Source organism: Monomorium pharaonis, chromosome 5, assembly GCF_013373865.1.
Source record: "Monomorium pharaonis isolate MP-MQ-018 chromosome 5, ASM1337386v2, whole genome shotgun sequence".
NCBI lineage: Eukaryota > Metazoa > Arthropoda > Insecta > Hymenoptera > Formicidae > Monomorium > Monomorium pharaonis.
The window spans coordinates 14,909,546-14,936,878 of record NC_050471.1 but is presented as its reverse complement, the minus strand read 5'-3'; the positions used below and the strand labels follow the sequence as shown (position 1 = coordinate 14,936,878).

At 39.3% G+C, this 27,333-nt stretch overlaps 1 protein-coding gene across 3 annotated transcripts in view; it reads left to right on the top strand.

Moving 5' to 3' along the window:
• Positions 1-27,333, top strand: part of LOC105837687 (probable 2-oxoglutarate dehydrogenase E1 component DHKTD1, mitochondrial) — a 349,118-nt gene that overhangs the window by 90,294 nt on the left and 231,491 nt on the right. For all 3 annotated transcript variants that reach the window (XM_012682663.3, XM_012682662.3, XM_036287685.1), the window contains exon 4: positions 7,697-8,046. In XM_012682663.3, coding sequence (XP_012538117.1) covers positions 7,697-8,046 — 350 coding nt within the window. The remainder of the gene's footprint in view (positions 1-7,696; positions 8,047-27,333) is intronic.

The window sequence follows — 27,333 nt, the reverse complement described above, 5'->3', positions numbered from 1 at the left end:
TAAATAAAACGAAATGCTGGTTTATAACCGCCTACTACTTTTTTTTAACATATCAGACCATTATTTTCTGGAAATTTTTTCCACTATCAAATTAAAAATTATTACATTACTACTAAGAATTACAACTAAGAAGTTTATAAACAAGTAACACACATTCTTATATTTATTGACGTATTAAATTTATAACTTATAAGTATTGAAATAAGTATAAAAACGTATTTTACAAAGGGCATAGCAGGATAAACATGTGTGTGCTGCCTCCGCACGGATTTGATTGAGATTTTTACAAAACGTTGGGATTGATGTGAGATTAAATTTTCTCAAGTATTATATCCAAAAAATAATTTTTATGGAAGTTATAGGGAAAAAAAGATAAAGTTTTCAAGAAAAATATTTTTTTCTTGAAAACAGCTAAACCGATCTTAATTTAAAACAATATGTTATGGGTTTCAATCCCACAATGTGATAAAAAAATTAAAGATTTTTTTTTAAATGCGGGTCAAAAAAATTCTCAAAATTTTTTGGAATTTTTTTCTATGGGATCCAAATCGGGTATCACCATTCTTTATAGGAAAAATCTATAACTTCCCTAGTATGACATATTTAAATTTCAAAATGATCGAAAGGGTATTACATATATAATCTTAAACAAATATACATATTTTATTATTTACATACATTTATACATAATGTATACGTTGTTGCGCCTTGCGGTACAACAAATGATTTTTGCCGTACCTTGCGGTGCGACAAAAGATCTTTCGGGATTCGTTGCTGCCCAAGGAGTAGGAACTCGCGGAAAGAGGAGGTTTTTGTTGGCAGGGTCCTCAAATCACTCACTCACTGATTCTAAGTTAACTTGATATAAAAGATTTATTTCACTGTGGTTGTACATTGGTTGCGGTCGGCGAAGGTGCCGCGTCGTGTTACACTTGATTAGATACGGCGCGTGACTCGGAGTTAACGCGTCGTCTCTTTGCTCGCTGGAGATTTGCTTGCGGCTAAGTCCCGAACTCGTAATTCACTCGTGCAGGCCGTACGTATCGGCTTAATTTCTAATCACTGATTCCGCTGGCCGCTGTTCGGCAGCAGCTTAAATAGTGTCGCGGATTTGGTTATTAGTGGGAGCATCGGGCCCTCCGCATGACCATATATGGTCATTCCCGCGCGCATCCGGCGCGCGGGAAATATTTGCGAGTTTAGCAACAATTGCCAAAATGCAGGTATGCATTTCCGGCGGCATGATTGTTGCTAAGCTGGCTTCGCTAATTCTTTAAGGTGGCTGGTGCGTTGCCCAGTGCGATGACCGGCCGGCAGCGCACGAGGCATGTGTCACCTGACACCTTGTGATAGCGAGCCTTCCTCGGCGAGCTATCTGATAATTTTAATATTTTATTTTCTTTATTTTATAATATGATTTTATTGGTTGTGAGTGTTTCGCTCACAACAACGTATATATTATTAAATATATATATATATTGGGTGGTTGGCTATAAATGTATAACCTTATAAAAAGGTTGGCTAAACCTTATAAATAAATAAAACGCATCATCCCAAGCATGGAACATTCTTAATCCTCGTCGCTGTCAGTTTCAATAACAAGAATAGTATTACTTTGCTGAAACATTTCGCTGAGAATCTCAGCTGGTTTAAAGACTTTTGTCAAATACCTGACATGAATCAAATAATAGATTATTGCAGCAATGTGTGAACAGCATCCAACAGTTCTGTTTCCATTTGCACAATCACAAGCATACTGCAATAATCCGGATATATCAACACTAATGGGTTTGTACTTTAATAAGCATCTGTACATTTTCTGATTAACATGACGAAATGGAACTTGTAATTTTAGCGTACTGAATTTTTCTTTAACGTACTGCATTTTTATGTGGCCATCTGTATCAATTATCTTAGACAAGGATGACACTGCCTGAGATATAACTGATAAGTTCCTGTAAACAGAATCTTTAAATCTCTTATCGTCATTTCAGGAAAGTCCAGTAGGTCTTCTGATGAAATACTTTGGAAGACCAGTGTTGTAATAGATCATTAAATAAATAATCTAGATCAGATCAAGATCTTTATCAAAATATTAAATCTAGGTCAGATCACAGATCATTTTTCATACATTTGATATAGATCGAAGATCGTTTCTTTTTTTTACTTGACAATTTGGTAGGAGTAGGAATCGAAGTTTTTTAAGCTTCTTTAATGGGCTTTCAGGAATGTTCCAGAAATCTTCTCTAATGAATCCGGACCAAGAAGTCTGAATATAAATATTTTATATTATATTATATTATTATATTACTATATTATAATAATATTATTTACTCTTTCTCTCTCACTCACATCAGCATGCATTCACGTGCGACATTATTATATTATTACATATTATTATATTATACAAAATATTATTATTTTATATTATTTTATTTTATTATATTTTTAGTATTTCATATTATATTTAATATCATAAATAAACCTTAATAAAGAATTTTTTTTAAATATTTTTTAACGCTCTCCGTCGCGGTGCTATCGCATTCTCTCATGCTTTTTTTAGTGCATAGTGTAGAGCAGATTTTTGCTTTTTTCGATATATCTCGAAAAATATTGGGGATATAAAAAAATGTTTTATACAAAAGTTTTATGGTAACAATATCTCTATCTAACTACATGAATAAAATTTTGAAAAAAAAAAAAATTTTTTTTATTAAAAAATTGTTTTAAAAAAAATTTTTTTTTTAAATTTAATTACTGCAGTTAGATAGAAGTACTTTTATTGTAAAACTTTTGTATAAAACATTTTTTAATATTTTGTTTAGTTTACGAGATATATCGAGAAAACGAAAAATGTCTCAATCTTTGAAGGGTAGTTTCACCCCTTTAAACCGTTTTTGGGCAGCTACGAAAAATTTCTAAATTCATGTATTTACCCCCTCTACATTTATGCCAAGTTTCATTAAAATCAGAATTTTCGAGTTCGCGAGGTTCCCTTGTTAGTTGTATTATATTTTCCCATGTTAGACCGGTGAAAATGAGAAGTTGTTTCTCAGGAAGACTAAAATCTCCGATCTTATCGTATAGCGTCACATTTAATAGAGAAATTGTTTATTATTTTTGCTATCTCAAAAGCTCTAAAGAGTGACGATTTGGAAAATACTTTTAAATGATTGAAATCTTTGTCATAAAAAAAGGTTTTTTAATTAAGTGGCTTCGACAGCACTGATTGCCCACTGGTATATAAATTCTCATCTTAATAAATGCTTGCGTGCTGAGCTTTTTCCGGAACGACAGTGATTTCTTTTGTAGCAGAACAGATATAGTAATACTTATGGGTTGAAATAGTCCGCTGAATTTGAACATCCATTTTTTCATCATTTGATTCATTCGCATTAGATTTAATTTGTAAAGAGAATACGAGATTGATTGTTCATCACTGTTATCTGCAAATCGGGTCTGTTTTTTATTTTTTTATATTGAAAAAGTCATTTGTTACATAAAATATCATGAACAACAATTCTTCATTGAAGCTCGTTGCTGAAATGAATTGCTTCATCTTTAGTTTTTATAACTTTTTTTTTACCAGGAATTTTATTTAAACACTTATCGCATTCACCGCACTTACGATTCATCAAGGATGCGAACATTTTGAATATATCAATTAAAACAAAAAGTAGGAAGAAAGATATCTCCAATCTATATAAATAAAAATGTAAAATGTGTGTTACTCATCTAAGATCTCCGTAAGTTATTCACCGATTGCTTTGAAATTTTGACACAACGTTGCTTTCGTTACCGGTCGTGTTCTTATGGGGTCTGTTTATGGAAATACCGTGTGTTTCAAAAATGCTGGACATAATTTAATTTTAAACAATATTTTTTTAATGATATTTTTTTGAAATTTTGACACAACGTTGTATTCGTATATGCGAGTTTTCTTATGGGGTCAGTTTTTGGTTATACGGTTGTTTCAAAAATGAGGGTCATAATTTAATTTTAAACAATATTTTTTAAATGATATTTTTTTTGTAATTTTGATACAACGTTGTATTCGTATGGGAGTGTTTTTATGGGATCTGATTTTGGAAATACCGTGTGTTACAAAAATGATGGTCATAAAGATTATTTTGTTAATTTTAAACAATATTTTTTAAATGATATTTTTTTGTAATTTTGACACAATGTTGTATTCATTATCGGGAGTGTTTTATGGTGTCTTATTTATGAAATACCGTGTGTTTCAGAAATGATGGTAATAATTAAATTTTTTTAATTAAAAAAAATATTTTTTAAATGATATTAGAAATAGACAGAGAGAGAGATAGAGAGAGTGAGATTAAATGATTTAGAGTAATAAAGAGAAATTAATTATTAAGAGTGTGTGTGTGTGTGTGTGTGTGTGTGTGTGTGTGTGTGTGTGTGTGTGTGTGTGTGTGTGTGTGTGTGTGTGTGTGTGTGTAGTGAGTGTGTATGGTTTATAAACTGTATAGGAAAGAGAGTAATTTTTTGGATATACGGCTTCTTTTAGGATTTTAAAAAAGTTAAAATTGAACACTAATTTCTAAAAAAATAAAGATATTAAAGATATGATATTAATTATTATAAATTAAACATTAAAAAAAAAAATTACTACAATTCATTAAAAATGATAGTGAGAGATATTTTAGAATCAATGGCAGGATTTGAAATTTTGACACAATGTTGCATTCGAAAACGGGAGTGTTCTTATGGGGTTTGATTTTGGATATACCGGCGTTTAAAAAATGATGGCCATAATTTAAGTGTAAAAAATAGTTTTTCATTAATATTATTAAAATTTTGACACATTGAGACGGGAAGAGACCGGGAGAGACGAGGAGAGACCGGGAGAGACGGGGAGAAACGGGAAAAGACCGGGAGAGACGGGGAGAGACCGGGAGAGACGGAGAGAGACGGGTAGAGACGGGTAGAGATGAGGAGAGACCGGGAGAGACGGGGAGAGACCAGGAGAGACGGGGAGAGACGGGAGAGACCGGGAGAGGCGAAAAATGTTTCTATTGTGTTTAAATTAAGGTAATAAAAAAAATTAAGATGGCTGTTATTTTATTGAAAAAAAGGAACTTATTTAAAACAGTCTTTTGAATGGATTTCTAAATCCATGGCAGCTTTTAAAAAAAAAAAATTAGAAGTACGTGAATAAATGAATATTAGATTTAATAAAGATATATAAATGCTTATTCAAAAATAAATTAAAAAGAGCAACAGTAAAGCAAGGCTCTTGAAAGTTAAACAACGAAAGCAAAGAAAATTAAAAAAAACGTAGCATAAGAATAGAGAGCCACAGCAACGCGTGGCAGGTTGTTTACAACGCATAGCTAGTTGTAAATATTTTTATTTTTTAAAGAAACGAAATAGAATTTAAGAAATGTAAAATTAAAAGAGAAATAAGTGTGGATGTTGTAGAAGTAAGAAAACAATAATATTACTAACAAGTCTAAATTGTGCAAAAAAAAATTTATAAAGATCAGAAAAGACCGTCAATATTCCAAAAACAGAATTATGAAAGTTAATTGAAAACATAATAAATAATAAGAATATTCAATAAGATATTTTTTACTTTCTACAAATCTAAAAATAAATCAGTGAAGATCGGACGAACAATTAAAAATGCAAAAAAAAATGAATGTGCTCGTTGTATACCTAGGAATGGGTAGTCGAAAAGTGCTGCTGTAATCCGTCACTGCACGCTTTACTTACAATGTAGACTCGGCCTTTCCTCTAATGGTTGCGCCACCTACTAGCAAACTTCGAACTAGCCCGGTCAATTGCCACTGCTGCGAGCGGCAAAGAATTGTTTTATATGGTGTGCTTTCCAGCAAGACACAGTGTAACACAGTGTCCACTAGTGTGATCGAGACACACTGACATGTTCTTTCTTACACTAATGGACACTGTGTTACACTGTGTCTTGCTGGAAAGCACACATGGATAATACGCGCATAGTGTCTTTCATAAGTTGCGTGTTACAACTATTATACAGTACAGTATTAAAGAAAACAACTATCAAGAGTACAACGCTGAAGAAGAAAGTAATTTTTCAAGCGTTTTATTAGTTAAAATAATATACTATACCGTAAATTCGAAATAAATGTGTTGATTATTCGGCGAAGTAAAAAACTTTAACGCTCACAGAAATACAATACAGTTGCTTTCGATAAAATGCCGCTTCCTTCACACGTACTTTTATACGTGTTTACTTTCGCGGTCGCTGCACTATATAGTATCGCCAGCCTCTCTCTCACCGCCTTACTGCGCGCATTGCCGACAGGGCGCGGTAAGGTGCATTTTCTGAGAATTTTCTTTTCCTATAGCGTTTGTAGTAACTTATCGAAAGTCTATTGTATAAGTAATGCTACTGTCGGCGATACCCAAGCTTATTTAGACAGAAGCTTTACTAAAATTAATAAATTCGTAGACATATGCTTTGAATTACTTACTGAGAGATAACAATATACAATACTGTCATATACGAACACATTTTATTTTGACCAATCAGGAATCTGACCAATCAGGACAGCACAGAGTCCTCTTCTCGTGTGATAACAGAAGTACATACTTACTTCTAAGGGAGAGTCAGTTTAGACCATAACGTGTATTCCCCCTAAGTACTTTAGCTTTTAATAAAGAGTTCAATACAAAGACAATTGTGTCAAGATCTTTGCATGTACCAGCCCACATATACAAAAAATACACTCATTCGTAGGATGTGGAGTTTTACAAGAATCATGAAATATAATGTATATATATATATACAGGGTGATTGAAGCCCTAAATGCCCGCCCACTGCGGGTTTGTTTTATCATATATTTAACATTTTTTCTCAAAATTTTACATAGTATTTATCTCGATGTTCTTTATTTTTTTATAAATTATAAGGTTTGTATGTTTATAGCCAACCACCCTGTACATATATATTTAATAATATATATGTATACATTATTTATAAATGTATATAAATAATAAAAAATATATATTTGTTTAAGTTTATATATGTAGTACCCTTTCGATCATTTTGAAATTTAAATATATCATATTAGAGAAGTTATAGTACCTGATCTGAATTCCATAGAAAAAAATTCCAAAAAAATTTGGACAATTTTTTTGATCCGTATTATTTGAGAAAAAAAATCCGTAATTTTTTAATCACATTGTGGCATTAAAACCCATAATTTTTTTTTTTTATTAAGATCAGTTCAGCCGTTTTCGAGAAAAAAATATTTTTCAATTTTTCCTTTTTTTCCTATAACTCCCATAAAAATTATTATCAGATTGATACTTGAGGAAATTTAATCTCACATCAATCCTAACGTTTTGTAAAAATCTCAATGAAATCCGTGTGAGGGCAACACACACATACTTATCCTTCTATGCCCTTTGCAGAAATATAAAGTGTATAAATGTATTAAATTCGTATATTTTAATTTAATTTCTAATTTTCTTCAAAAAAGTTTAAAAAATTTTAAAAAGATAAAAAAGTTCAATAGTTAATTTATAATTTTTTGTTTGACAAAAGACAACAAATTTTCTTCGAACATTAAATTTTTTCTTCTGTGTTTTTGCTATTAAGATTTAAATTTATTCTTTTTAAGAGATATAATATATTTTTATATTATTAATATTTTCTACGTAAAAATTTATTTAACTGCGATTCTAGGTAATTTGGACCATGTGATTATGTGTGCTGCACACCGTGGTCGTCTTAATTTATTAACGGGGCTACTAAACTTTCCACCAGAGAAGTTATTTCACAAATTACGAGGACATTCTGAATTTCCGGATACGGCCAAATGTACCGGAGACGTGATTAGCCATCTCGTAACTTCAACTAATCTTAGAATAGACAATAAGAGTCTTCATGTAACCATGCTTCGAAATCCATCGCATTTGGAAATAGTAAATCCCGTATCGATGGGAAAAACGCGCGGAATTATGCAAGTCTTTAAAGAAGCTGCCTACGGCGATAATGAAAATGCGCAATGGAGCGATAAAGTAATAAACATTCAGGTAAGTTATAAATGGTACATAACTAATAAAAATATTTGTTGAGACTTATTTTAGCAAATAACATATTTTTATTTCGCAAAAAATAATTTTTTAACTAATTTAATATATAATTTAATCCTTTAGTGCGCTGCTTTATATATATGCAAAGCTACATAATTAATTCTCAATCTTTTGTCGGATAAACTTCCGTATAGGTCGGACCCCCGATTTTTATGAAACTACATATTCTTACATATTTTGGTGCGCTAATTACAAATGTGATAGTAAAACTTGGCGCAAATTTGATTTTCATGACGGAAACCATGAAAAAAAACCACAAAAATCATAATTTTTTCCATTTATTTCGGGAAGATAGTCAGATGGTTTTCTTAACTTCTGATTGGCTATTGATGGTAGGGGGATGTAATCTAAGTGATGAGTCGGGTCGTTCTGATTGGTTTGCATTGAAATTACCCGCGAAGGAATGAAGGTAAAGATTGTGAGAAGGTCCCGAGAAAGGGTGAGTGGGGGTTGAAAGAAAATTGGGTCGGATTTTGCTTAAGACGAAGGAGGAGAGGGCCAGGCAAAATGGAGACTAAGAACATGTGAGATTTTCGGAAGTCGGAGGAAGTGGGGTAAAAGAAATACCTAAATGTGCAGGCTTTTCGTGCGCATACTACTGAAAGAAGAGTGGGGATGAGGGCAATTCATTTCGGATTTTGTTCGAGACGAGGGGAAAGTGCAGGATAAAAAAAGTAAGAACAAAGGGTGACGACTAAATACGATGAAGCATAAACGCTTGCTTTATGATTAATGAAAAAAAAAATATTATTTAGAAGTTTTTAATTTTTTTTCTTATTATGTAGACCTAATTAAATTAAAACGGATGTACAATTTAACGTCGGATAAATAATTACGAAAAAAATAAGAAAGACTAATTACGACTATGCATTATGGAAGAGTTTAGGAAGAAAAAACGAAGGTTAAAATTAAAATATTACAAATAAAAATGTTTATTTGTTACATTACTGCTCTTATATATCTTACTTTCTATAAATACAAAATTGCATATGGCAGCACGTTTGAAGCTTTACACATTTTCTTATTTTATTACGAATAAGAAAGTCACAAAATTTTTCTATTATTATTTTATCGTTGTACTCACAATCAGAAAAAAATAGATCAAGAAACCGATTAAGATTATAACCGTTAAACATAAAATGTAGAAAAACGCAGCAGTAACATTGTCCACAAGTTTGAGAAAGCAGTCCTTGCAGAGGCTCGGTCTTCCATTGATACTGCACTGAGTTTCGTCGCAGTCGTAAGAGGAATCTGGTATCCAAGGGCGGTAATAACTATCAAAATATGTTCTGCGTTCGTCGAGGTAAACGCGATCCAGTATTCGCCAGGTCGATCATGATCGTCCATGTTAGCGACGATGACTGTCGACCTCGTCCACATTCTCAATCTGTCTGCTGGATAAACTCCCGCGTACTTGACATTTACCTGATGCAACGCACATAAAATTTCCAGCGAATTCAATGAAGCTGGGTGGATAAGAAGAATCGTTTGTGTACTTTTGACGTTTAACTATTTACTCGAACTATCGGAGCTGAGAGATGACGTTGGTATTGGTTCGGAGTTAGCAAGAATGTGTGATGACGTTGTTTTGATAAGATAATTTTTTTCCCTTTGTTGGATAACGGTTCTTTGATTTTTACTTATTCGCTTTGAACGTTCTCTGCTTGTTTTTCTTCTTTTTCTTGTTTTTCATCGACGCTTTCATCTGTATGATCGCTAGAAAGACTAGCGTGCCAGGAGCGACGAATGTTTCGTTCGTTTAACCAGCGTTTAAGGGAGTTCCTCTGCTGAGGTCCGGCACAATAAGTGGCACAGAGGTTCAAGTAAGGAAAAATGTTCAAATGACCATTTTGTTGCCTTTTTTTTGCTGTATATGATCTAAAATTAATAATGGTGAATATAAGACAAAATTTGGCTATAAAGTATTATTTTCATTACTGAAGTAATTTTTTTTTAAATTGAGAATAAACATTCTTCACTATTATATCACCCTTAGATAATTAAATACAACAATTTGAAGCTTATGTTATATCACTAGCACACATTTACCACACGTGCTGTATTACTTCGATTATTGTAAACTTTTTTCATCTTATTAATTATTTCACTCAAACAAGTAAGTGCATCGCTTTAAAAATTTAACAGTACTTTTCTGGACAGCTAAAATACATCGTTGTAAAGTTTCATTAACATCTGTTCATTACTTCTACGTAATACGACAAATTAAAAAATCTTGAAAATTCATCGATTTCCATAAGAGCCCATGTTAATAAAATATTTAATATCTAAATAAGTAGATAGTTCAGATTTCTGAAATTTTGACAGCCAATTTATATCACTAATTTCAACTTTTCTACAAAATTTCATAAAAATTTGTTCATTTTGATTTAGCAGTGGAACTCCTTTAAATTTGTAAGCGTTGCGTAATGCGCAAAGATATTTAACGTTAGCGCGAAATCCGTTCGTCGGCATCAGGCAAATTTTTGAATGGCGGGGAATGTCCTACCAGGTTATATACGTTTCTAGAGAGCAGATTACGTAAGTAACTTGCCTTTTCCTGTCTGCTGGTATAGATGAAGCGGACTCCACATGTAATTTTGCGTAGTTGTCCCGTGAAATACATAAGATTGACTTCACCGTCGAACCATTCGATACATAGTAATTTCATAAAAGCCAATTGTTTTCCCCGTTTCGATCTCTCGGGTAATTCGTCAAATAAACAAGGCGGCATCATAATCCATTGATCCGATGATCACAGTGTTAATCGCGATAACAGTGGTTTCTTTTGAAATGAATTTTTATTCGGCGTTACGAAAGCCTTAAACGTAAATGACTATATCCGTTTCTAAGAGTTTTTTTTCACTTTACTCCGGTAATCTCGTCAATCGTGGTGGCTACGACGATGTTTCGTTCAAAACTGAATTTTCTTTTACATAATTAAAAAAAAAGTCGTCGAAAAAACAGTAGAGTATGATTTACGTTAACGCCAAATATGTTATCCAACGAAAAGTTGACGATAATTTAACGAGAAGAGTCGATTTCTAAAACGTTATCAAACTCGGCACAAACGATGCAATTAATTGTCGCGGAAAGTGGTTTTACAAATCGTACTTCTAATCGTAGACTGCCATGTTTTACGAGATTCCAATGTCCGGCGCAATTTGCGGATAAATCGGGAGTGAGATCGAGAATGAGATCGAAAGCGAAAAGCGTGTATCCATCGACATAATCTTCTCTACTTATAGAAGAATTACCCTCGTTCAAAAAGTGAATATTGATTCCTGAAAAGAATGTATGATAGGCTTTGACGTAGAGCGGCTCATCTTTCGAGAAGTTCGGCTGTAGAGGTCTACGAGGACACAGACACCGTCGACGTATAGTGAAAAGAAATTTATACCATAGTTTTTGAAATTAAACAGGTTTAATTTTCTATCGTCGTTCTATCATCGTTAAACGCTTTGTTATCTACAAAACCGACGATTACGCGTTTTGGCAGTTGTTTGAAGATCGCGTTATCTATTAATTCAGCCATAAGGTCCGAGTGTGTATCGTAAACGTTTTAACTTCTACTCTCGTAAGAGAATATTTGGCAGTGGTCTCACTCAGCATTTCAGCGTGCGGGAGTAACACTTCGGGTTATTTTTGCTCTTCTTACGAGTAAACTAGGGTTTAAAATAAGAATTTTTGACGTAAAACTAAATTCAATTAGATAAAAAAAATCTTTGAACGAACGAGTCTCATTCTAACTTCTATTCCATTAAATAAAAGTTTATCTTGATTGAAAACGTCGCAGTGAAGATGTCCTATGAGATCTAACGCTTGCCCTGATTGAATGTAACGCGAGCGTCTCATGAAAGCGTATATTCATAGACAGGCGGTCAGGTGGGAGGATTTTACGGGTGAAACTTAGTTTAACAAAGCCTTGATGTAGGCGCGGTATGCGTAAGCGTTGTTTAGAGGCGACATGAGTTTTGATTAAAATATACATCGATTTGATTAAACATGGAATGTAACAAATTATTTACAGGGCCTACTTTGTCCGTGCTGGCATTAGATATTTTTCTCCCCACCTGCAAGAGGAGTGGAATCTACACGTAGACAAATACTTAACATGCGTGAGATCCAAGTAATCTTCCCCATGACCGAGTATGACAAATTTTATAGGGACATCGTTGATGAGAGATGTTATGGGTTTGTAATAAATCCATTGCGAGCTCTCTATGCTGATTTATGTGGAAGGTAAAGAGAAAAGATCGAGTTCACTCTTTAAACACTCGTTCGAGAAGTATGAAGAAAAGACATGTTTATTTCTCACACCGTAACTTCCGTCGAAGATTAACAGAAAATGTCGGATATTTTTTTCTTTGGCAATCTTTTAACCGCTTTTTTTCTCGCGTACTGCTTTTCGATGCTTTCTTTTTGTTTATCTGACGTTTACGCAAAGCCGTCTTTGTTGCCGCGATGCGATGTGATTAGCGAAAGGGAACTGATGTGCCAACTTTATCGTCGATATTTTTTATCTTGATCCTTTTATTAGGTTTTTAATTTTCTCTTCGGCTTTTCTTTTAAGATTTCTTCGAAATTCTTTGAATCGATTTTTGAGCGCCTCCTTCAACGGATTATTATTTTCAACATCGTCTATCAAATTAATACCAGCACGTAAAGCTTTTTTACCAAACGCACGTACACCTTTACTCAAGTAAGGAAGTGCTTTTCTGAATAATCCACTGAGAAAACTCTCGATTCCGTATCCGCGTTGATATGACGACTCGATGAAAACTCATGGTATCCCTCCGCCTCAAGTGTCTGCTGAATTATAACATTTCTCCTCCTCCTTCTCTAGCATGATATTTATGTTGAATTCATTTTATTTAAACTTTTTTGTTAACGTTTAAAACTAATTACTGGAACTGTTTAAAGTGCCACGTTAACCTCCCGGATTAAAATGGTATTCCTTTGCCAAGCTCGTCTTTTATATCTATATCGATCGTACAGAAATTCACTCGTCGTAATGGTACACAGTAAAAAACATTTTGTGTTTATGTTAAAATTGGTCCTTGTTAAAATTTTTATGTTAAGAGAGGGTCCACAAAGTAAGTAAACTTTTTGCCCGTTTTTTGGCCCTCGCTTTTGAAATCGATTTTTACGTCAAATGATAGCTTATGATGAGACATTATTTTAAAAAAGTTTCAGCCCTATATCTCAAAAACGTATGCTCAACGTAAAACTTCTTTTTTAATAATGTCTTATTATATGCTATCATTTGACGTATGAATTAATTTTAAAATCGAGGGCCGAAAAACGGGCAGTTTTTGCGAACCTCTTTAACACTTTTGTTTGTTACTTTAACATATTTCTGTTGTGTTAATTCAAGTGATGTTTTAATATTTTAGAATTATTGAAAAAAAAAGTAACACAATGTGCACGTATTTTCAATTTCACGCAATAAAAATGTTCCTTGTTATCAGTCACAGAATTTATCTGTTAAAATTGACAAAAACAATGTTGAGTTTATTCTATAATATAAAAGCGATTGTTATTTCTCTATGGGTGTTTACGATAATGGCTATCCGAGTAATTTTCTCTAGGACCGAAATATATGATAAGCACAACCATCTACTATCATCATGATTCGTGACAACTCAATGCTGTCCGGTATAGCCAAATCATCACGAGCAAGTTGCGAGTTGCGAGTTCCGTGAGTTTGTAGCAGGTAACCTAAAAAGTACGACATAAATAATTTGATTGTGGGTTCAAAACTGTGGTTTCACAAGCCCAGAAAGCATAACTATCTTCGTCGAATCTAATAAAAGTTGCTGTATAGAAATCTTTCGTGGAATTAGGTTTCAATGCCGTTGGCTTTGCATAGAAATGCGGACCAAATGGCGAAATCAGCGCGTTTCCGCAACTATTTTCAGAAAATTGTTGGAAATGTTTAAATGATGAATTTTTTGGCATTCGTGAGGACTACATTCAATGCCGACGTGAGATTTAAACCCCTCCTCTTTACGACTTTAAAAAAAAAAAAATGCGCTCCGACCTTTTTACACGCGTATTTGCCGGAATATTGACTCAGACCTCTGCGTATACCGCGCTCGATAAACCACATCATTGTCGGCGAATAACTCAAAATTAACGCGTATTTTTAAGCATAGCATTTTATGTGAAACCCGGTAATGTAATGGGCGGGGTCGGGACTGTAAATTTCGATAAATTAATTTATCACAAAAATTTTCAAAAATATCGGTCAACAACAAAACATCCGTTTTCAAATACAAATCGCTGTATTCGCCTATCATTTGAACCGGCTCTACAATTCCAAGAGTCCCGTAGCGATCACGGTTTCCATTATGCACAATACACTTTACTTCGGGCGAGCGAGACGTGCCGACAATTCCGGCAGTGATGGACCGCGAACGCAAAGTCGCGAGAGAATTGACCGGATAACGACTACGCGCTCCCGGATATTCGGCCCGCGACGCTTGCTTTTCCCAATACCGATCCTAACAAAAAAGATACTTGCGCGACGCAATACTCGCGAACGGCACCCGCGGGGACTACTTTTTTCATGCGGCGTAACACAGTTCGCACGGGCGAGAGCTCTGCGGTGCACGCGGTCGCTCTTTTCCTGAGGGAACCGCTAACGCGATCCACTTTCCTCCGTGGCCACAATATCTGATACGATATCGCCCCTATCGCTTGAATCCGACGGTACCCAAAATCGCGAGGCCGCCCCGCGGCTTACGCAAAACCAACACTAATCTACGTCGGATGCAGAACAAGAACGGTGTGGTTCGCCGGCCAGTGCCTTTATAAGCTCGTCGCGAAAGTACGGGCCACCTCACCGATAGTCGTCCTCTCCTCCGCCACGATATCTTGCGCACGGTTTAAATGACCACGGTGCATTTGCACACTGTGCATTTGGACACAAAAGAAATTTTATAAAAAATGTACATCAGTTATATGCACACGTAAAATTTGACCACCGATATTTGCACACGAAAAAATGCCCACCGTTCACTTGGACACGTAAAAGTTGCACACCATTCATTGCACACCGCTCACATGCACACCGTTCACATGACTACCACTCATTTGCACACCAAGAAATGCCCACCGATCATTTGCACACGGAAAGATGCGCACCGATCATTTGCACACGGAAAGATGCGCACTGATCATTTGCACATGGAAAGATGCGCACTGATCATTTGCACACGAAAAGGTGCGCACTGATTATTTGCACACGGAAAGATGCACACCGTTTATTTGCACACCGTTCAGTTGCACACCGTTCAATTGCACACCGTTCAATCAAACGCATATTAAATATTCATACATTGTGACTACGTTTGCAATGTGTACATGGGTTAGCGACTTGGACGGGGTGGGTGCAGGAGGGAGACCGAAGGCTGTTAGGAGTTACATACACACCCCCAGTGTGTGTGCGTGTGTATGTAAAACATTCACTGCACCATATGGGTTTGCGATTTAAATGGTGTGCAATTGAACGGTGTGCAACTGAGCGGTGTGCAAATAAACGGTGTCCAAAAGCACCGTGTCCAAATGAACGGTGTGCAAATGATCGGTGTGCATCTTTCCGTGTGCAAATGATTAGTGTGCATCTTTCCGTCTGCAAATGATCAGTGCGCATCCTCCCGTGTGCAAATGACACAGGCACACAAAAAAACATTATACATTTGTGACCCAAACTGCTTTTACAAGATGTTTTTTTGAAGTTAGAAGAAAATGAGCCAATGCAGCAATTCTGACATTGAATTTGGATTCAGCGGGTCAAAATACATAAAGATAGACTATTCTGTTTCGCCGGACCAACATTATAAAAAAAAAATTTTTTTGAGGTTAGGAAATGCGAGCTAACTTTGCAATTCTGATTTTGGATTCGGATTCAGCGGGTCGAAATACATAAGGTTTGACTAGTCTAGTCCGCCGGACCAATCACTTTTTTTTGTGTGCCTGTGTGATCAGTGCGCATCTTTCTGTATGCAAATGATCGGTGCGCATCTTTCCGTGTGCAAATGATCAGTGCGCATCTTTTCGTGTGCAAATGATCGGTGCGCATTTCTTGGTGTGCAAATGAGTGGGCTAGTAAACGGTGTGCAAGTGAATGGTGTGCAAGTGAGCGGTGTGCAACTTTTACGTGTTCAAGTGAACGGTGGCATTTTTTCGTGTGCAAATATCCGATGGTCAAATTTTACGTGTGCATATAACTGGTGTACATTTTTAATAAAATTTCTTTTGTGTTCAAATGCACAGTGTGCAAATGCACCGTAGTCATTTGAACCATGCGCAAGGTATCGTGTCCAAAAGCACCGTGTCCATTTGAACCATGTCCAAGTAAGTGCCACCCGCGCGTTAGCCCTTGTGCATCGCGTGACTCCAATCACAACAGGGCGAGCAGTTCTGTGGCCGCAGGATCGTGCGCGCTCAAATCCTTCCGGAGGCCCTACGGATCTCCCACGAACACAGAATTTTCCACTGGCATCCTCCGGCGCTTCTCGATAGTTCTCGCCGTCCTCCGCTTCTCGCGAGAGGGTCGCGCAGTCCGCGGAGGCGATTCCGTGACCCTGGGTTCCATGTCTCCGCCTCCAGTGTGCCCGCCATTCTGTTATCAACGGGAGGCGCCGATTTTCCATCTACCGGCCTCGGCTGTTCCGGTCACGCTGCGCTCGCTCGCGCTTCGCTGACTCGTCTCGCCTCTTCAGCGGTCCCCCGCTTTTGGCTGCCGTTAATCGGGCCTTTCGGCACGTCCCTCCTTTCACACTCGTCCCTGGCTCGCCTCCGAACTCTCTGTTGATCACGCAGTGAGGCACCCGTCGCGTTAACCGAAAAGAAACGAAATACTCAAAACTAATTCCTAGGTTCATCGCGAGTTTCCTGGGAGATCTCCTTTTCGCCTCTCGCTTTTCCGCTCGACGCGATTTCCCAGCTTGTGACGGGGGAGGGACGCTGTTCGTCGCGGCAGCGGAACTGCCATGTCACAATATATATATGAGTGAGTCATAAATAGTTTTTAATTAAAAAATTATCTGGAAGAGTGGATATAATTTGCCCACGTTTGATATAGCCACGCGTAAATTTGACCACGTTCGAAATAGCCACGTTCTAAATGGCCACATTCGAAATGGCCACGTTCGGAATGCTGCTACGAACGTGGCTGTTTCGAACGTGGCCATTACGAACGTGGTCGTTTCGGACATGGGCAAATCGAACTTCTTGCGATATATTCCGTGGCCATTCTGAACGTGGCCGTTTCAAACGTGACCATTTTAAACGTGGTCAAATTTACGTTTGGCCATTTCGGACGTGGCCATTTTAGATGCTTCCGATCTAGAAAAATGGTAATGATAAAGAAGTTCTTCAAGCGAATGCTTGCAAAGTTGGAAGAAGAAAAAAGTAATTGTTATATTGTAGGGAGCGTCCCGTTTGCCCACGTTAATATTGGTCACAGTCCTGATTGGCCACGTCAATATTGGCCACGTAAATATTGATCACATCAATATTTGTTACGTCAATGAAAGGGTCCCGTTAGCGCACAGTGCGATAGCGCACATCCCGATAGCACACATAAAGATGTAGTAAATTCCCGATAGTGCATATCCCAATAGCACACGTCCCGATATCGAACAATAAAAAAAGGCATATTAGCTCAATAGCGCACAAAGTAAAAAGCACATTATCCCGATAGCACACATCCTGATAGCGTACATCCCGATAGCGCACATTCTGATAACGCACATTCTGATAGCGCACATCCCGATAGCGCACACAGTGCGAAACGGACACAGTAACAAACGGACTTATCACATGGGTTTGCGACTTTTTAGGGCACCCCTACCGATGGGATGGGTGCGGGAAGGAGGGTGAAACCTCTTTTTGCACCCCTCCGTGTGTGTATGTGTTTGTGCGGTCACATCGAAGAAGTGTCCACGCTTTGTATTGTACCACATTTGTTTGCGACTTTCTACGCGTAATGAGGTCCAACCACACTCTCTGCCCCTCCCTCCCCGTTTATATTTGACTACATTTAATAAACACTCTATGCTTATAAAATTTCATTGACAATTTTGCACGAATTTATTTCTGTCTGATTGACACTGTGTTTGTTTTATCAGGCTGCGCATCTGGAACTCACTCACGCTATTGGGATGTGCGCTATCGAAATAATATGCCTTTCACTGTGTGAAGGATTCTTTGCACCACATGTATTTGTGATTTTTTACGCTAAACAAAAAAATTGATTAATTTTGACGTGGGCAATATTGATGCGTGGCCAATAATGACGCGTGGCCAATAATAACGTGTGGCCAATAATAACGGATGGCCAATAATGACACAACCAATAATGACGCGTGGCTAATATTGACGTGGCATTATTAACGTGGACAATATTACGCGTGGCCAATATGGACGTGGCCAATACTGACGCGTTGCCAATAATGATGCGTGGCCATTATTGACGTGGTCAATCTACCCCGTGGTCAATCGGGATCGTGGTCAATATTGACGTGGCCAATATTTACGTGGTCAATATTGACGTGGCCAATATTTACGTGGTCAATATTGACGTGGGCAAACGGATACTACTTATATTGTAGCCCTAAAAGAGGTTGGAAAAAGTATCCTGGAAAAGATAATTAAAAATGTCCTAAAAAATAAAATCGTATAACTGTATAGATTTACATAGAAAGAATCACGTAATAACAGCGAACGAATACGAGTAGAAATACTAAGCCGATTTTAATTCGCGAACTTCGAGGGGGGGGGGGTGCTGGCGTATGAAAAGAATTTGTTGGCGTGGGGGGTGTCGTCGGGGGGGGGGGAGGAATGACGGCACACGAGAACCCCGGGAAGAACCATTCTTATCTAATATAAAGTATTTCGGGGATATCTTTGTAAATCCGGCATGTTTTTATTAGGGGTATTGATATTAAAAATATCCTATCCGTTTTTTCTATTCATCGCGGTACTATCTTCGTGCACTCTTACTCACGATCATCACCGTGCTTGCGTGAAAAAAGATAAGAGCGTTTATTGCGACATATAACATACGTTCTCTTATTCAATTTTCACTCTCACTCCCACCCATCGCGCGCTCTCATTTCTACTCGTCGCGCTTTCTCGATTTTATCCGCCGCAATACTATTCTCGCGCGCTCTTGCTCACTATCACTACCGTGGTCATAATTTTTTAATAAGGGAAGATGTGTGAGGAACAGGAAGTCGCTGGGAAAAAAATCTTTGAAATCTTATTAGCGATAGACAAAATGTGTCGCCGGCGGCTACAAAATTGTAAACACGATTCGAGATCGCGTTTTAGCGCCGATGCCTCAACCGTTTATAAATAAAGGTTGCAATTAGCTCTCTAGCGCCTATACCAGGTTGCTTGTAAAAACAACGACTCGCTTTGTAATTGTAAAGATATAAATAGAAATGACGAATGCTCCGGTTCAGACAAAGAGACAAAGAGTTACAGATGAAATACATAATGGTCAAAAAGCGCGAGGTACCACAGTCGGTGCGAAGCCTACGATGCAAGCAAATCATTCGTATTTAAGTTGTTTGTGCGTGCGTAGGGTAAACGCGATCGCACGGAGAGAATGCCGGGATTCGTCCCGATAGAGACGCGAAGCGAGTAGTAAGGAATGCGGTAGATTCATGGGGGGTGATAGGAAGAAAAAGGAGACGATGGTGTCACTCAAACGTTAATTATTTATTAACAAACGGACGTTCGGAGCGAGGGGCGAACCATATCTTTTACAATTTGACGGAAATCTTGACACGTCCCGATATTACGTTGCCAGTAACCGACGCGGAAATCTTGAAGAGCTTCTAGATCTCTAGAAGCTCTCGCGAATCCGGAAATTTTGCGCGCGATCCGACGGAGATCTTGTGCACGAGGCAGAGGACGTTCGCGGGAAAGATACGGTCACCCGCGCATAAACGTAATGCACTCACACATTCACACGAATACTCGAACGTAAAAATTAATTGACATGGTCGCCGAATTATGGATGGAATGGAAGTGAATCCCCGCAGCTAGGATCGGCGGATGACGCGAGAGATCTGCGGGACTATCTAATGTCGGTGCCGGGCTGCGAGAGACTGGCGAATTTTGCATCGTAAAACAATTACGATCGGAGGCGAAAAAAGGGGCGGTAAGGGAACAGATCTCGAGACTTATTTGGGCATGGATTTGGACGTGCCCTTTTTTGGGCATGTTTATTTGCATAGTTACCACAATGCGAAAAAATGAAAATCGCGCACGTGAGGAGCTAGTGACAGCGCCGCGCGACTAGGCGCATCGAAGAAATGAACTACAAGGAGCTCGATGGCTGTCAGCAGCTCCAACTACTCGCGGATAAAACAGAGCAAAAAAAAGGAAAGGTTAAAATTCTAAAGGAACTGTTATAGTCTCGAACATAAGTATTGTTAATACAGCTGATCATGCTGACAACGAAGACGTCGTGATTGTTTCGGACGACGAAGGCATCATAATTGTTTGACGACAAAGACGTTATCATGGACAATGATTTTGAAAATCCCGATGAGGATATGCTAAATGATGAAGGTAAATTTAATTTTCAGTCTTTAGCGATTCCGCGAATTATTTCAGCGAAGGCTTTACCGACTATGTAGAAAAATTTGTCTCACATGTGGATCTTCTTACGTTAAACGAACGTACCAAACATTATGCAATATTATTCTATTATTCTATTATTCTATTATTCTATACGGGTGATGTTCCAGCCTTCTGAGTGCCGAGTGCATGATTGATAGGGAACGACTCACTTGGACATAGTACAATTGGACACAGTGCAAATGGATACGTTGCAAATAGACACAAAATAATGTACGCGGTTCAAATAGACATGGTTCATTTAGACACAGGAATTTTGGACAAAGTGACTTTTGGACACAAAGAACGCAAATTTTGGACACGTTACACATGCACACCGTTCAGTTATACACCGCGCATTTCTACACCGTGCATCTCTACATCGTTCAGTTGTACATTCTATATTTCTACACCGCGCATTTCTACACCGTGCGCCTCTACACTGCGCATTTCTACACTGTGCATCTCTACACCGTTCAGTTGTGCACCACGCATTTCTACACCGTGCATCTCTACACCGTGCATTTCTGCACCGTTCAGTTGTATACTGTGCATTTTTACACCGCGCATTTCTACTCCGTGCATCTATATACCGCGCATTTCTACACCAAACATCTCTACACGCATTTCTGCACCGAGTATCTGTACACTGTTCATGGGTTAGCAACTTGGACGGAGTGGGTGCTGAAGGGGAGCCAAAGGCTCCACTTATAACCCCTGTGTGTGTGTGTGTGTGTGTGTGTGCGCGCGCGCGCGCGCGCGTGCGCGTGCGCGAGGCATTTTCTGCACCACATGGGTTTGCGACTTTCCACGCAAAACGAGATGCTCGTAAAAATACGTATGTAGACACCTGGTATAGAAATGCACAGTGTAGAAATGCGCGGTGTAAAGATGCACGGTGTAGAGATGCACAGTGTAGAAATGGGCGGTGTAGAGATACGCAGTGTAAAAATAAGTGGTGTAGAAATGCACCGTGTACAAGTAAACGGTGTAAAGATGCACGGTGTAGGAATGCGCGGTATACAACTGAACGGTGTAGATATGCACGGTATAGGAATACGCAGTGTAGAGATGCACGGTGTAGAAGTGCGCGGTGTAGAAATGCACGATGTGCAACTGAACTATGTAGAGATGCACGGTGTATAAATGCACGGCCACCAGATATTTGCGCACGAAAAAATGCCCACCGTTTACTTGGACATGTAAAAGTTGCCCACCATTCATTTGCACACCGCTCACTTGCACACCATTCACTTGCACATCGTTCACTTGTCCACCACTCATTTGCACACCAAGAAATGCGCATCGATCATTTGTACATGGAAAGATGCACACCGTTCATTTGCACACTGTTCAGTTGCACACCATTTATTTACACACCGTTTAGTTGCACACCGTTCAATTGCACACGGTTCAATCAAACGCATATTAAATATTCATACATTATGGCTGCGTTTGCAATGTGTATATTGGTTAGCGATTTGGACGGGGTGGATGTGGGAGGGGGACCGAAGGCCCCCTTGCATCCCCCTGTGTGTGCGTGCGTGCGTGCGTGCGTGTGTGTAAAGCATTCACTGCACCACATGGGTTTGCGACTTAAATGGTGTGCAATTGAACGGTGCGCAATTGAATGGTGTGCAACTGAACAGTGTGCAATTGAATAGTGTGCAATTAAACGGTGTTTAATTAAACGGTGTGCAATTGAACGGTGCGCATTCAAACGGTGCGCAATCGAATTGTGTGCAATAGAACGGTGTCTAATCGAACTGTGTCCAGTCAAACGGTGTCCAATCGAACTGTGTCCAATCGAACTGTGTCCAATCGAACGATGTCCAATCGAACTGTGTTCAATCGAACAATGTCCAATCGAACGGTATCCAATCGAATGGTGTCCAATCGAACTGTGTCCAAACGAATGTGCGCAATTGAACGGTGCGCAATTGAACGATGTGCAATGTTTTGTGTCTAATAGCATAGTGGGCAATTGCAACGTGTCCAATTGTACTGTGCACAAATGAAGACCTCTCTGCGCATTGTACAGACTTTTAGTATAAAACCATACAACATCAAAGAGGACATTGAAAATATCAGACATGTTCTCAACAATGAACCGCTTGAAAATTGGGAAGAAAAAGAAACATATGCGCCGAATATCACCAGTGCAATTTATACGCGATCGAGAACTTGATATACGTGGAATCCTTGAACGCGTTGCAATAGATAGAGTGTGTATGAACAATAATTTTATTTGTAATTGGCCTCATTACGTAAGGCGGAAAATATATATCACGATATTGAATCAGTTTCGGAACGATGAAATCGTGTATCTAAAACATTATAATTATTATTGGGCAAAACAAGTCGCTGACGAGATGCTATATACATCCGATACTATGTACAATAAAATTTCTACTGGTATTGGAAGGTGTATCGAATTGGTAAACAACATGACTAAAGTGTTTTTTGAAAATCCTAAAAAAACAATATGTTGCACGCGTACGAGGATTTTTTAATGCTTATTATTGTTATGATTCTAAAGACGATGGTAATAATAATAACAATTTAGAGCATAGGATAAGAGCATATTTTTTCATTTCGCGCAAAAGAGAATGCAAGCAAATGCACTATAAAGTGCAAAACTCGGTGCGATACTGCAAATTATGTGGACGTGTCACGTGCAAGTGTCCTGTTGAAGAATGTGAAGTTATTTAAAAAGTGCGAAAAACGCTAAGAAATGAAACATTTCGAGTACGAGGAACGCGAGCTGTTGAACCAAACTGACAGGGTCGTTACCTTGGACGAGTGTTTCGAGTGGTTGCAGCGATGCGACGAGCACATCGAACGACTTGAGGAACATAGCCGCGCCAAGCGCCTTCGACCCAAGTTGGGTAGAGACAAACTTTGGTGGCAAGGATCGCGCGACTTGAAGGTGAAAAGACATGATTACAACGACGTTTCGTGCACGTAATTACGCGAGTGATAACGCGAACAGACTCGTGTGGCAAAGAATAGATATCGCGTTTGAGAATCGCGTTTTGACAGGTGCGATTATCAATGCAAATTAAATTGAATCGCGAAGGTTTTTAAAAGACGCTGGCGGTATATTCTTTGAAAACACAGCTGTGTGAAAGTAAACACCGCGTTTAACGGTGTTTGTAACAGGCGATAAACGTGCCAATAAAAGTATTACCACAAAAAATAGTGATCTGTTTAGAACATCAAACTTGAACGAGTGGTAGGAGCGGTGCGTTATCGAGCCCACGTTGACATTGATCGAAGAATTTCAAGAACGCGATAGTGATGGACACTGTCGCGTATATTAAATTTAACTGTAAATATAAACAAATATAATCCTATGCGTGCGGGATGTCATGTGACATTACTGCAAAAAATAGTGACAGAGCGTGCGGTTATTAACGTAAAATCGATGAACAACGCATGCTTTGCGTGGTCGGTGATAGCCGCTCTATATCCCGCAGAAAGAAATTCATTCAAAGAAAAAGGGAGTCATCGTACCCTCATTATACAAGCGTCTTGAATTTCGGCGACATTGAGTTTCCGATCACTCTGAAAGACATTAGAAAATTCGAGAGACTCAACAACATTTCAGTCAACGTCTACGAGATAAGAAAGAATAAAATTCTTCCGCTGCGGCTCTCCAATGACAAGAAAGAGAAGCACGCCAATTTGTATGTGCAAGATCCGCACGAAGACAACTTTGCGTGCATTCAAAATTTGTCCCGCCTGGTGAGTTCGCAACTGAGTAAGAAAGAACACAAAAAACACATTTGTGACTGGTAAGTATACAAGTAATGAAAAGAAGACTTTTTATTTTATAATAAAATTAAAATAAAAAATTTATTTATTTTTGCAGATGTTTATACTATTTTTGTTCAGAAGAAAAGTTGGATGTCCACAGCGTAGACTGCCAAAAAATGAACGACTGTGCCATCGAACTACCTGCTGAAAACGAGAAATGAGCTTCCGCAATATAAGCAATAAGGAGCGTGTATCGTTTGTCATTTATGCCGACCTAGAGTGTACCTTGGAGAAGACGGAGAAGGAGGATATGGAAATATCCAAATACTCCGCATCAAGTACCAGCATCAAGTATTTAGCTTAGAATATTATGTACACTGCTTGGACGACGACGCGTTATTGGCGTATCAATTTCGTCACGATAAAGATTATGTCATGATTTGCCAGATAACTCGGAGAACTAGCGCATTGTGTAAAATCTATTTTGTTATCGAAAAAGCATTGGAGGCATATCATAGCGCGACGCAGTGTCATATCTGTGATAAGCCGTTTGCGCCGGATGATACACGTGCGATTATTGTGACCTAATTGGTCGTTACCGCGGTCCCGCACATTCTTTTTGTAATTTATATCATCGAAATGTATGGTACATATTGGTAGTTAGCTATAATTTATGCGGATGCGATTCACACTTTATTATCAAGGAAATAACCATAGCGTTCAGAGGAAATATCAATGTACTTTCACAAAAGAAAAATACATTTCTTTCACAAAGCATATTATAAGTACAGCTGACGAATTAGACACACACAATCACGTAAAGTTATGATTCATAGATTTGTATAAATTTCTCAATTCTAATCACGAAAAATTGGCATTATTTCTTGGTAAAGAAAAATTAAAAATTGTATGTTCTGAATTTTCACACTTATCTAATGAAGAATTTGATTTATTGACTCGTAAAGGCGTATTCCCGTACGAGTACGTTGATTGCGTCGAAAAAGTGAAGAAAACGTGTTTGCCGCCGCGCGAATCGTTCTTCAGTTTGTTGACGGGCAATACTGTATCCGAGAGCGATTACGCGCACGCCGAGAACATGTGGCATCGGTTTTCCGTTCTAACGCTAAGTGATGTAACCGCCGCTCGCGAGCGACGGCCCACTTCGCCTCTGTCCCTGGTCGCGGCCCTGAGCCGCCCGGGTGTCGGGGCGACTATCCTCGCGAGGTTTTCCGACGTTACTCTAAGTTGGGCGCCAGGTACGTTAAGCGTACCACTCTGTATTCACCAACTCGCAAACAAATGTGAGGATACTCGACTTTCGGGAGAGACGGGCGCACGTTAGGCGACCGGGACGTTAGCGGCTCCGAGATCCAGCTGCTCAGCCCTCAAATGGCAGAGAGGGAGGTTCGGTGCGGGCGGATGGAATCGGGAAGGCGAGAGAATTACTTGTACGACACAGATGTAACAAATAAAAATAACAATTGTATTTGATCGTAATCAATACAGAAATGGACGACTCTGCGGAGCGGTGGTGGCTCGCGCGCGTTATCAGCGGGTGTCCGCTGGATATCAAATTTTGCGAGAACGGTATGTTGAACGAGCGGGCTATGATGCGTACGCGGGAACTCTCCGACTTGTCTTACGCTTGACTCGGCGTCGTTGGAGGACGCCGACTTCCGTCAGGGTGACCTCGCCAAGGGCGAACGGGACGGATCGCAACTCCGAGCCCGCGCGACATGCGACGGACTCGTGTTCTCCCGTGCTCGAACGATTCTCGCGAAGATAAGCGCGATGATTACTAATGATTCGCCAGTACGGCGGGATACGACGAACGCGTCGATAATTATCCGAATATACTCCCCGAAGGGCTCGCAGTCACAGTGCGATCGACCAAATTATACAACATTGACGAACAAAGTCTTCTACGACGCGACAAGATACAGCGCGGGAATAACCCGCGACACGACGACCGGACGCAACAACAATTGACTCGGCTGCGGATCGGGACGCACACGCAACGCGAAACGATTATGAAACACACGGCACGTAGCGAAATCACGTGGACGGGCGCGATCGGGCGAGACGACGATGCTCCGTTGGATCCGCGAGCTCGGGATTCTCATAAACACGCCGAGATTTTGCGACAAGTGCGCGATTTCCTCGCGGCTCGCCCAACCCGCGAAATCGGTGGCTTTACAGTGTGAGTGACGCTCGTCTCACCACTTCGCCTCTCCTCGGCTGGTCTCCTCCGGGTCGGGATGACTCTCGTCCCTGCGCCCTTCCTTACACTCGGCTCGGGAACTCGGGACACACACACACAGTTTAATCGCTACGTCCGCAGCACGAGTGAGGAATCCTGGATCTCGCGGGGACCGCTCGGCGGCGCGCCCCACCTTGCCTCCGGCGTTCCCGGCCCTTATTGGCTGATTTCGCGAAAATCGATTTTCGCGCAGAGCGCGGTGCCCACGCTGTCGCCGGCTGATCGATCCACGCACGGCGGTCGATGTTTATGGGCCCCGGGCACGGGAATCCTGGCGCTTCCTTGCGCGGCCGACTCTTTTCTCTTCGCCCGTATCCTCCGCCTTCGGGGCGTCATTTCCTCCTCGACGGGGCGTCGGCGGATCTTGAGTTGTCGTGATTCCTTCGCCGCACTTCCCGCGGTATCGGGTCTGCAGTCGCCCCGTCGGGATGTCGGCCTCGCGCGCCGTCGCTGGATCCTGAAAGCGTGATTCAGCGGCAGTATCGGAATTCTTACATGGCACAAACGGTGGGCAAGATAAGGGCGGCATTACCTGCGGACCCCCGCTTAGAAAGGGTCTTCCTTGACTC